This window comes from Setaria italica, chromosome II, assembly GCF_000263155.2.
Source record: "Setaria italica strain Yugu1 chromosome II, Setaria_italica_v2.0, whole genome shotgun sequence".
Lineage (NCBI taxonomy): Eukaryota > Viridiplantae > Streptophyta > Magnoliopsida > Poales > Poaceae > Setaria > Setaria italica.
Genome location: NC_028451.1, coordinates 30,277,801 through 30,290,707, shown reverse-complemented (window position 1 = coordinate 30,290,707; position 12,907 = coordinate 30,277,801). Strand labels below are relative to the sequence as shown.

Below are 12,907 nucleotides of genomic sequence, written 5' to 3'. Positions count from 1 at the left end.
ATCAATTATGGAGTACGAGCATATAGCAGCTGGCTAATTACCCTTCTTCTATATAGATACGTTATACTACTTCAGGTGGTTGTGATTAGTTACTAATTCTACTACTAGCAACGAAGGGTTCTGAACTCGGGTTAAGCGCAATTAAACAGGGCTCGCTAATCATTCTGCCCTCAGAAACCAATCTCCCCCGGTCAGACCCGGTCGTTGATACGATGGCGGCGTCCGATTGGGCCAGGCGAGGCCCCTTCCTGACCACTGCACAGTGGCTCGGGAGACACGGCGGCGGCTGCCGGCTTTTGATAATCCCGGTGCCGGAGCCGTCCGGCACAAGCAGCAGGCGAGGTTCATCGTCCCCGGCCGGCTCCTGCGGTGGTCAGATCACGAGATCTCGCCGCCAGATTGCGGCTGGCGTCACTCGATATTATTCCCCCCAGCTTCTAGTAGCAGACAATAACACAACAAGAATGTGGTTGACATTGCTGAAGGAGATCTGGAGATGGCGTTTTCTGGGATGGACTAGGCCTGTTCGCTTCAGCTTATAAGCTAGCTGAAAAGCTGAAACGGCTGATTTGTTGTGAGAGGAAAATACTATTTGGTAGTTTATAAGCTGACTGAATAAGCTGAAGCGAACAGACCAAGGTCTACCAAATTATACCAACTGCCGTGATGCAGCCAGCGCTGCTACTCAGGTCTTGTAACTGCGTCGGCATGCGTGTTAGTTTGCAGCAGACATGCATCATTCGTAGAGCCAGTTACAAGGGACTCGGGAAGATCCCTTCAATACATTTACAAATGTCAGACAATGGGAAAGGAGTTTAGTAGTGTATATTTTTTCTAGATTCATATATGTTTATATAGTGTATGTTTAGATGCATACAAATATTTATGAACCTAAAATTCAAAATAACCTACAATTTAGAACGGAGAGAGTAGTACAAAAGTCGGTACGTGGTTATAATAAGTTGATAATTCCTCTTTAGTGCAAGTTGATACTTGTTTGAATGGTTTGAAGAATAGCATTTCAAGATGAAACACTACTTTTATTTAAAAACAAAGGATAAAACACTAGTAGCAAAAGGAAGAAAGCAAAAATCCGACATCTTTTCTCCGAGTACTTCGAGATAGCGAAGAAACACAATTCAATAAGTTTTGACGGAGCATTCACATGTGTTATAATTTTGAGATGAATTATATCTGAACTTTCAAATATTAGGTTTCACCCTGAAGTTGGATTTTTCTTTTAGCAAAACCCTGAAGCTGGATACAGTATGCAGTTCTGAAATGGGTCGTGCTATGGAGTTTTTTTTTTTTTGAAACGGTGCTATGGAGTTAATGGGCTTCCGGAAAGGGAGAGAAAGGGAGACTGGATGAACCGGCCCTATAAGGCCTTCTACAACATCAAGGCCCTTCTCCGTCCCGTCCAAATATCTTCGTCCTCCTCGCGTCGTCATCGTCGTCGACTCGTCGTCTCTGAGCCAGTCTTACTTGGAAGTAGGGTTTTGCTCTCTCCAATCCGATCCACCTCGCAGCCGCCGATGGGGAAGGACTCGAAGCCGAAGGACGCGAAGGGGAAGGGCAAGGCCGGATCCTCCGGCGGCGACGACGCCGGCGGCAAGGGGGGCAAGGGCAAGGGAGGCAAGTCCGCAGATGGCCTCGGCACATGCACCTACGTCAAAGGTACCGCCTAATTCTTGTAGTATTGGGTGAAAGCTCGCGGGATTTGGGTGAGATCTTGCGGTTGTGGGGGTTGCCCAGGTTTTGAGTGAATGGGCCGTCCGTAACTGATTGTGATTCTCTCGTTTTAGGATATATGCTGTGAAATTGAGTTGCAATTATTCTTACTATTGATTCCAATTTATTCATGTTTGGCTTTTTCAAAAGACCTTTTGTTAGGACCCTTATGTCGCAAGTAAAAAAAAAAAGCTGATTGTTGTGTGTGTTGTTCTGCATCTGCAGCTAGGCACGTATTGTGTGAGAAGCAGGGGAAGATCAATGAGGCTTATAAGAAGTTGCAGGATGGATGGTTGGACAGTGGGGACAAGGTCCCTCCTGCTGAGTTTGCTAAGGTAAAGGGCTGGTTGCTGAGCACTTGGTCCATACAGCTTCGCTAAAAAGTAGTTAGGTTTGCTCAAAAGAAATTGATAATGACTAGTGAGGAATCTTGCACATTGATACTGATAAACCTTTAGGCCCCGTTTGGATCATTGGAATTGAATTCCATCCTAATAATCATAATTTAGACACAAATTAATTAAGTTAATATAATTGTATGTGGAATATAGTTGTATATTATAGTTGGTGATATGGGAGAGATACTTATATGCTGCACTTCTACTATAGAGAAGCGAGTCCAAGAGCGTGCTATAAGAATTGAATTCCATTCTAATAACCATAATCTATAGAATCAATTTCCATCTCCCACCCCATGAATTTAAGATAGGCTTATATCTAAACTTTGGAAAGTTGTGGAATGCCACATTCCAACATAAATTAGCCTACTCCATTAAATAGATTCCAATTACTTCAAAATGAAGGGACCCAAACGGGGCCTTATAGATTTGTTATATTTCGTTTTTAGTAAAAAATTCCCGTCTGTAATTTGGCCTTGAGTGGAATTATAAATGTATGGAGATATAATCATATAAGGATATTTAGACAGTTTTGGTCCTTGTATTAATTTACGAGCTATGGTTTGCAGCATGCATCTCTGTTTTCTTGTGTTGATTGTTTTCTGTGACTATGAACGAACTCTTGGTGGTTTTTAGTTGCACTTTGTTAAGACCCTCTGCCTTAATTAAGTCCTGTCTCATGACAAGCGCAGACGAATAGATGATGTATTTGAAGAATTACTTAATGATGGGGCAATGTTGCTGATATATTAATGATGCATGCATATCTATTGAGACTTCATAAGTTTTGGCAATTTTTCTTGTGGTCAGGACCACAAAGTTATGGCACTCAAAATTGGTGGTGGCATAGTCTTAAAACTGATACTTGAGTGAGCCAGTTTTGGACTGTGAACTGGTCTTGGGTACTACTGCCCAAAGGACTGGATAGCATGAGAGGTTAAAGCTTCGACAAAGCTATTTTTGCGATACACATGCAATGTAAAAAGAAGTGCAGTGCAAGGCTCTAGCATTTAGTTTGTAGCAAATTGAAGTTATCCAGCTAGTATATCTATTTGACATTCATTTTTGCTACTGGAACTATGAATGTCAGTTTTTTTGTATACACTAGTTGCAGTTTTCTCAGGTTCTGAACCTTGGGAACCTGTATAAAACTGAAATTGTTGGTGTGGTTTTGTATCCCCCAATTAGAGATTGGAGTCTGCATAGACTCAAGTCCTGGAGAATAGTCAATATTGGTGAATGTTCCTTATCTGAAGGTTGATGAACTTTCAAAATGATCCAGTAGAGTTTCTGGTTGGGACATCCTGGTAACTGCTATTTAGTGGGGTGCAGTCGACATTAACTCCATGTCATTGACCTCAAATATTAGTGATATCACCAGACTTAAATCTCAGTTTAGCGTTTTGCAATGTACAATCTGGCTAACTATTTTTTCTGGATATTCTGCCATGTACAATCTGGACAAGTATTTTGTCTGGATACTTGGATAGTCTCTTGTAAATTCAGTACCATTAGACACCAAAATTTCAATGCGTCACCTTCATGCTGCAGGTAGCCCAGGAGTTTTCTGAATGCCCATCAGGGAAGAAAGGTGGAGATCTTGGTTGGTTCCCACGTGGCAAGATGGCTGGCCCTTTCCAGGAGGTTGCATTCAACACACCTGTGGGAGCTGTTAGTGCACCATTCAAGTCCACGTATGTCTTTGCCACTGTTTTCCTTCCGTTGTTGGCCTATTGAAATTGAATATCCTAGTAGTAGAGCGCAATGTGCAAAGGCCTGCATTGCTCCTTTGGACTTAACAATTAGGTTCACATGCTGCTGGTCCATGAATAGGGAAAACACTGATACGCTCTTCAAAAATCTCATGCTCCTGAGGACACTAGCTCGCCCCTCGTCTTTTATCTGGTACTCACTACAACACTATGCTCTGGTGCAGGCACGGGTACCACTTTATCCTCTGTGAAGGAAGGAAGAACTGATCAGCTTCGGGTCGGGGAGATCTCATCAGGCAATATGAGACGCAATGCAAACTTCTCTGTTGGCTTAATAAGCGCTGGACATGTGTGTTTTGTGTTTGGCTATTCGCATGCTGCTGCTGCAAAGGAGTTGCCAAAACAAAACGAAGTGTGCTTTGCTGTAATTATCCTATGATGAAACTATGATGCTGATATGTCATATGCTCATATCTATCTGGGTTGGTTACTGTCACCATCTAGTACTTGGGCCGAAGAACGAGCCGAGGTTTGGCTAATCAAGCCCTGTAATCCATCTACTGGGCCGTTAGGAGTTAACCGGTAACCGGGCCACTAAAGACCTGAACGGTGAACAGGAAAAAAGAGAAAAATCTACCTGAACAATCCTCCTCCTGACTACTCGAGGTGGCGCCACCATCCTCATTGCGTGCGTGCCGCCGGCGCCCCCTCTCCTGCTACCCTAGGCTCGTGACAACTAGTATTAGAGCCGGTAACCGCGCCGTCATTGTTGGAGTCAATCTGGCGCCACTGCAGAACAAACCCCACCTGCCTCCCCAAGCCATTTCCACCGCCGGACATGCCGCAGTCCAGAACGCCACCACCCCTGCCCTACCACCTCAACCTCCACAGCAAGGCAAGAAAACAAGAGCGTCCACTCTCACATATCGCATGGCATCCGCTGAAGAGAAGATCGATCTCTTGGTCAAAGAAGTCAAGAATCTGCAGCTGGAACAAGTGAAGCTGATTACCAAGGTGGATGCAATCAACACATGGAGTATCACCGCAGAAAAGACAGCGAGTGACCTGCGCAACACCATGAAAGATCTCACATCGCGCATGGTGGCGTTTGAGGTTACAACATCTGCTCCTCCGCCACAAGCCCCGTCGCGTGAGGAAGAGGGACAGGCCATCAGCCACCGCTAAGACAAGGCATACCAAGGTGTGGATCCAAGTTCTTCCATACGTGATCCAACCCTGGTCAAGGGTGAGTTTCACAAACATCACCAATTCCAGTATGATACTAAAATTCCTGAATCCAGTGATAGGAAGGTTGCTTTCAATACTAGTCAAACACAATCAAGAGAGTACAAATTACCTAGAATTGATTTCCCTATATTTGATGGAGAGCACCCTAAAGTTTGGAGAGACAAATGTGAGAAATACTTTAGCATGTTTAATGTCCCTGTCCATGTGTGGGTTCTTTTTGCTACCATCAATTTCAGAGGCAATGCTGAGTTATGGCTGCAAACCTATGAAGCCCAACACTCTATTAATAGTTGGCCTGAGTTGTGTGTAGCTGTAGAACAAAAGTTTGCCAGGGATATGTACCACAATTACATGAGAGACCTTCCAACTATTAGGCAAACCACTGATGTGTTAGAGTATGCCAACAGATTTGAGCAAGCAAAACATAGAATCTTAGTGCATAACAAAGACATGGGGGAGGTGTTTTTTGTGCAAAAATTCTTGGATGGCTTGAAATATAATATTAGTAATGCCATAACATTACATAAGTCAAGAATAGTTGATGCTGCATTATCACTGGCTCCTATGCAGGAAAAAATATTGGAGGCACAAGGTAAAAGATACTCACCAAGACCAAGAGACAACAACATATTTCAAAACACAACAACCTCACAACCCTCTCAGAGTGCTGATGTTAGTTATGGTATTTTGGGGGCACCACCTGAGGAGGATAAATCACAAGCTAAACCCAAATGGGATGACAAAATGTCAGCACTGCGGGCAGCAAGAAGACCTAAAGGGTATGCATGAAATGTGGTGAGCCATATAGTCCCCAACACAGATGTCCAAGGCAAGTACCATTACATGTTTTGGAGGAAGTATTAGATTCCATTCAAACAAATCAGCAAGAGGACTTACTGACTGCAGAAGGAAATCAAAGCAGTGATGAAGAACTTCTCACCCTATCAGTGTGTGTTGCAGCAGGCATCCAAGATAAAAGGACAATCAGGATGCAGGGCACCATCAACAATCATGACATCCTAATTTTAGTAGATTCTGGCAGTTTAGGCACTTTTATCAGTGAGAGAATAGTGAAGCCAGCAAAACTAACATCTATAGAATGTGCACCAATTCAAGTTACAGTAGCTAATGGCAGCAAGCTGAGTTGCATTTCAGCTGTCAATAACTTATCATGGTGGACTCAAGGGCACATTTCACTTCTGAAGCCAGAGTGTTACCATTACCATGCTATGATCTCATCTTAGGCATGAATTGGTTGGAGGAACATAGCCCCATGTGGATTCACTGGAAGAGATAGAAAATGAGATTCTCTTACAATGGAACAAGGATCACACTTAAGCGAATCAAGGATTGTACAGATTCATGTTCCCCCATTAGAGCCAAGAAGCTACAAGGCCTACTGAGAAGAGGTGGAGTAGCCAACATGGTCCGGTTGTCTTCACTTGAACAAGATTCCTCCACCACCACAATACCATCCTCCATCAACCAATTAGTGCAGACCAACAAGGGCTTATTCCAAGAGCCTTAGGCATTGCCTCCTCAGAGATGTTTTGATCATTCAATTCCATGAATTCAAAGTGTCAAACCAGTCAACATTAAACCATACAGATACAATCCTACATAGAAGGATAAAATAGAAAGGCAAGTCAAGGAGATGTTAATACAAGGGGTCATCTAACGAAGCAGTAGTCCTTTTACCTCACCAGTGCTACTTGTCAAGAAGAAAGATGGCAGCTGGAGGTTTTGTCTGAACTATAGGCATCTCAATGCCATCACAACAAAGAACAAATACCCTCTTTCAGTTGTAGATGAACTATTTGATGAACTGCATGGGCCCAATGGTTCGCTAAGTTAGACATGGGGTCTGGATACCACCAGGTGAGACTTAAACCAGAAGATGAACATAAAACAGCCTTCAAGACTCACCATGGCCACTAGGAGTTTAAAGTCATGCCATTTGGTCTCACAAATGCACCTACAACCTTTCAAGTAGCCATGAACACAGTATTTGAACCCCTTTTGAGAAAATGTGTATTAATCTTTATGGATGATATTTTAGTCTACAACAAGACCTTGGAGGATCACAAGCAGCATTTGCAGGAGGTGTTTGCCATTCTACAAGCTAACAACCTTTTTCTCAAAGCCTCTAAATGTTCCTTTGCTTAGCAGCAACTGGAGTACTTGGGCCACATTATCAGTGGGCAAGGAGTGGCAACTGGTCCTCAGAAAATCCAAGCAGTGCAGAACTGGACCACTCCAACAGACATCAAGCAACTGAGAGCATTCTTAAGACTAACTGGATACTACAGGAAGTTCATCAGGAACTATGGCCTCATCAGTAGACCCCTCACTGACCTCCTCAAGAAGAATACACATTTCTTATGGACACCACAACACCAACAATGCTTTGACACACTCAAACAGTCTCTTGTTTCAGCTCCAGTCCTAGCTCTTCCTGATTTCAAATAGCATTTTACTATTGGAATTGATGCTAGTGACAAAGGCATAGGAGCAGTTCTCATGTAGCAAGGACATCCCATTGCTTATCTAAGCAAGGCACTCAGTAAGAAATCTCAAGCTCTTTCAACTTATGAGAAAGAATGTCTAGCCATTATCATGGCTGTGGATAAGTGAAAACTATATTTACAACACCAAACATTCACTATTTCAACTGATCAGAAGAGCCTTATTCACCTAAATGAACAGAAGCTGGTAGATGGGATGCAACACAAGGCTTTTGTGAAACTTTTAGGATTACAGTACAGAATAGCTTACAAAAGAGGCGAAGATAACAAAGCAGGTGATGCATTATCTAGAAAACTAGTACATGAAGCTGTCCATGCCATTTCCATGAGCAAACCAAGGTGACTGGAGATAACTATGGAAGGTTATCACACGGATGAACCAACTAAGCAGCTTTTGACAGAGTTGTCCTTGACCTCTGCCAATGAGAAAGAATTCACATTACAGAAGGCCTCATTAGATACAAGGGCAGAGTTTGGTTGGGCAACCATAAAGAAGCACATTAAGTAGTGTTTGCAGCCTTACATGATAGTGGCTTGGGAGGACACAGTGGCATTCTACCAACCTATAACAAGATCAGATCTCTCTTTGCTTAGCCTAACATGAAACAAGATATCAAAGAGTACGTCTCCAAGTGCCAGGTATGTCAACAAGCTAAGCTAGAATATTTTAAAATTCCTGGACTACTTTAGCCATTACCTATTTAGCCATTACCTGTTCCTCAGCAAGCTTGGCAAATTGTTAGTATGGACTTCATCGAAGGGCTCCCTAAGTCCAAGAAGTTTGATACTATATTGGTTATTGTAGACAAGTTTACCAAGTATGATCATTTCATTCCACTGTCTCACCCATACACAGCACTTTCAATAGCTCAACTGTTCCATAACAACATCTACAAATTGCATGGGTTGCCACAAGTAATCATATCTGATAGAGACAGTGTGTTTATAAGTAATTTGTGGCAAAAGCTCTTTAAATTGTCAAAGACAACACTGAACATGAGTTCTTCTTACCATCCCCAAACTGATGGCCAAATAGAAAGACTCAACCAATGTCTAGAGACATACTTGAGGTGCATGGTCCAATCTTATCCTTAAGTGGTACCAATGGCTTGCTCTAGCTGAATTTTGGTATAACACAACCACACATTCATCTCATGGCAAGACACCATTTGAAGTTCTCTATGGACATTAGCCCGGGCATTTTGGTATTACAGTGGATCACCAACGTACAGTGCCTGAATTGGACCAATGGTTGAAAGAAAGAACTGCAATATCTTCTGTCATTAAGCATAACCTGTTAAGGGTCCAGCAACGCATGAAGCAATAGGCAGATAAGAAGAGATAGGAAAGAACATTTGAAGTGGGAGATTGGGTTTATGTCAAGTTACAGACATATGTTTAGATGTCTGTTGCCAGAAGGTCCAACCACAAGCTCAATTACAAATAATTTGGTCCTTATCTGATTACTCAGAAGGTGGGACCTGTGGCATATACACCTAGTTATCCATGTCTCACAATTCAAGAAAGCCCTACCTCCAAATATAGTGGTAAGCAATGATGCTAGCCTTGCTTGTATCCTTCAAACATCTGTGTGTCATCCTATGCAGGTACTATGCAGGTACTCCAGAGTAGGCTGTAGAAGGTGGGCAACAAGATGACCCCTTTCGATCTGGTGCAGTGGCATGATTTGCCCCCAACAGGACTACTTGGGAGAATCTCCATAAACTCAAGATAAGCATTCCTTCTCTGGACAAGCGTACTACAGGATGACCTACTGCATCTTGATGTTTCTTGCTATCTATTGCATCTGGCTGATGCTCCAACTTGAGGACAAGTTGCTACTTAACTAGGGGGAATATCACCATCTAGTACTTGGGCCGAAGGCTGTGTAACACAGAGCCGGCCTGCGAGCCGAGGTTTGGCTAATCAAGCCCTGTAATCCATCTACTGGGCCGTCGGGAGTTAACCGGTAACTGGGCCACTAAAGACGGGAGTTAACCGGTAACTGGGCCACTAAAGACCCGAACGGTGAACGGGAAAAAAATGAGAAAAATCTAGCTGAACAATCCTCCTTCTTCCTCTCGACTGCTCAAGGCAGCGCCACCGTCCTCATTGCCGTGCATGCCGCCGGCGCCCCCTCTCCCGCTACCCTAGGCTCGAGACAGTTACCAAGCTCGATTCTAGCGTTTCTGTGCCTCTTGTTCTCTGAGCGATATGTTGTTCAAGATGTACATCTCTCACCTCTGACGTGAGGAACTGAGGATGCATGGGCAACTGTTTGAGCTGGATTAGAGGTCTAGAGCACTATCCTGTCAGTCAATGCTCGAAATTTGACGCTAGAAATTCGATCCAATTGTGATTGGGTTACAATTTGAACTGAATGATGCGAATTCCTAGTAAAACAATTGGAACCATGCTGTTAACTACTATCCTGCTAACTCTCTGATTAGTATATCAGGATTCAACTAAAAAAAGACTCCTATCAGGAATCGACCTATAATTACCTGCCACATCACCCATTGCTACTAGCATATCCACTCCCGCCACAAAAACGAAACCAACGGTCGTGGTCAGCCAAACCCATCTATCCCCTTCGCCGCAGAGGCGAAAGACTGCCCCGCCTCCCCGTTCGCCGCCGCGACCATGGCCGCGCTCCAACCCCAACACCACCTCCTCCTACTGCGGCACCGTCCGCTCGCCCTCCGCCTTCGCCTGCCCACGAGGCCGTCGAGGGCCCACCGCCTGCTTCCCCGCGCGCGCGCGGTGAGCGCGGCAGCGTCGACCGCCGCGCTGGAGGACTTCCGGCGGTGGCTGTCCTCCCATGGCACGGGCGAGGGGAAGGCCTTCCCGGCCTCCGTGCAGGAGGGCCTTGGCCTCGTGGCGGCGCGGGACTTGCCGCGCGGGGAGGTCGTCGCGGAGGTGCCCAAGAAGCTTTGGATGGACGCCGACGCCGTCGCGGCCTCCGACATCGGCCGCGCGTGCGGCGGCGGCGGCGGCCTCCGGCCGTGGGTCGCCGTCGCGCTACTGCTGCTCCGGGAGGTTGCGCGCGGGGCAGACTCGCCGTGGGCGCCCTACCTCGCCATCCTCCCCCGCCAGACCGACTCCACCATCTTCTGGTGAGTGAGCTGGCGCTGATCGCCCTCCGTGTGTTTGTTGAAATGGTTCTTCTGCTCCATTCTTATGCTTTTGAATGGTGCTTCGTGCCTCCAGTGCAGGTCAGAAGAAGAGCTCCTAGAGATACAAGGTGTGCAATGCAAAATCCATGCCTTTTTCCTGAAAGAGCAAAATCCATGCATTTCCTCCATTAACAAATTGGCGGCTCTCTGGTTGATTTATTGCTTGCTATATTAATAACTTGTGCATCTGTCACTTGCAGGAACACAGTTACTGAGCACAACAATGGGTGTGAAGGAGTATGTGCAGAGTGAATTCGAAAGCGTTGAAGCTGAGATCATAAATGCGAATAAGGACATCTTCCCTGGTGCGATAACATTTGATGATTTCCTATGGGCATTTGGAATACTCAGATCAAGGGTATTTCCAGAGCTGCGTGGAGATAAGCTTGCTCTCATACCATTTGCTGATCTGGTAAGTTCTCAATATGCAATCCATATCAGCATTTCCTAGTTTAGTCCAACAGTCTGCTGACCTACTTACTTTTGCATTGGACGTTCCTGTAATATTGTGATTAAGTTACCATGTCAAAGATCAAAAACTTCCATTCAACAGTGCTTTCTGGAAAATTGGGACTGCATTTTTTTATAACTGTTCACTGCCTTGCCAAATCAGGTTAATCACAGTCCTTTCATTACCTCAGAAGGGTCCAGTTGGGAGATCAAAGGAAAGGGCCTTTTTGGTAGGGAAGCCATGTTCTCTTTGCGAACACCAGTGGACGTTAAATCTGGAGAACAGGTACATATGTACTATTTTTCTGCACTAGGTGCAGTGTTTGTGTAGCTTTCAGCATTTATAGACCAAATTGAATGTCTAAGGCTAAAAGTATGCAATTTATAACTGAGCCTTGCATTGACAGATATATATTCAGTATGACCTGGACAAGAGTAATGCTGAACTGGCACTTGACTACGGGTTCATCGAATCAAATCCATCAAGGGACTCATATACTGTGACCTTGGAGATCTCTGAATCTGATCCATTTTATGGAGACAAGCTTGACATTGCAGAGTTAAACGGGCTGGGGGAGACTGCGTATTTCGATATAATCCTGGATGAACCCCTTCCCCCGCAAATGCTTACATACCTACGGTTACTTTGCATTGGTGGAACAGATGCATTTCTCTTGGAAGCACTCTTCAGGAATTCAGTTTGGGGCCACCTTGAACTGCCACTCAGTCCTGACAATGAGGAATCAATATGCCAGGTCATGAGAGATGCCTGCAAATCTGCCCTTGATGCTTATCACACCACAATACAAGAGGTTTGCCTATTAACAGTATAATGTTGTTCATTTCCTTCATATTTTTGTTTATCTCATAATCATTCATATGAAATGTGACATTCAGGATGAAGAACAATTGCAAACAGAAAATTTGCCATCAAGACTTCATATTGCGATTGGAGTAAGGGCAGGCGAAAAGAAAGTACTGCAGCAGATTGATGATATTTTCAAACAGAGGGAGGAGGAATTAGATGGCCTAGAATACTACCAGGAAAGAAGACTCAAGGATCTTGGTTTAGTCGGTGACAATGGTGAAATTATTTTTTGGGAGACCTAGAGATTGTTTCTGTAGTGTTATTTGTCCAGAGAAATGCATTCCAACACTGCTAAGAATTGCATAGTGAGATAATCAGTAAATTGGGAAAATTGAATCATCATCAGCATTCAAAAGAATACATGATAATCAGTGGTCATATCAGGTGAATAGTTGAACTAATATTCACCTAACTACAAAGTTGACGCCTTCTCTCTAGTGCATGGCAACAAACTAGACTAAAACCTGCGCGATAACTATAAAGGTGGTACAGACCATAGTCAAAATCTCCAATTGCAGCATATGTTGCATACTTGCATCTACATCCATCCTCAGACCACACACAGCCATCCCTAGTGGAGAGCTAGTCCCAGTATATCAACCAGCGGCGAGAGAGCTCTGCATGATGGGCTTGCGTATATGTCATTTGCAATGGTTTTGCCACCAACCGCTCATGACAACCATCTTCTCCAGTTCCTGATAATCAGCATGTCGCTGATCATGTCACAGGGAATAGGAGTACTTTTTATTCACAGGGCCTGCAGTTCAAAATGATGGCAACTAAGATCAAATTGGGTGGC

General features: G+C 44.3%; 2 protein-coding genes across 2 annotated transcripts; both read left to right on the top strand.

Moving 5' to 3' along the window:
- The first annotated feature begins 1,410 nt into the window (after positions 1-1,410).
- On the top strand, positions 1,411-4,337 carry LOC101771555 (peptidyl-prolyl cis-trans isomerase NIMA-interacting 4). The gene is made up of 4 exons (XM_004956740.3): positions 1,411-1,677; positions 1,957-2,066; positions 3,681-3,823; positions 4,066-4,337. The coding sequence occupies exons 1-4, from the start codon at positions 1,536-1,538 to the stop codon at positions 4,106-4,108; spliced, it is 438 nt and encodes a 145-aa protein (XP_004956797.1). The 5' UTR covers positions 1,411-1,535; the 3' UTR covers positions 4,109-4,337.
- Positions 4,338-10,161: 5,824 nt separating this feature from the next.
- Positions 10,162-12,466, top strand: LOC101771156 (fructose-bisphosphate aldolase-lysine N-methyltransferase, chloroplastic). Its single transcript, XM_004956739.3, has 6 exons — positions 10,162-10,730; positions 10,830-10,858; positions 10,991-11,202; positions 11,404-11,526; positions 11,648-12,052; positions 12,138-12,466. The coding sequence occupies exons 1-6, from the start codon at positions 10,258-10,260 to the stop codon at positions 12,348-12,350; spliced, it is 1,455 nt and encodes a 484-aa protein (XP_004956796.1). The 5' UTR covers positions 10,162-10,257; the 3' UTR covers positions 12,351-12,466.
- The last annotated feature ends 441 nt before the right edge of the window (positions 12,467-12,907 follow it).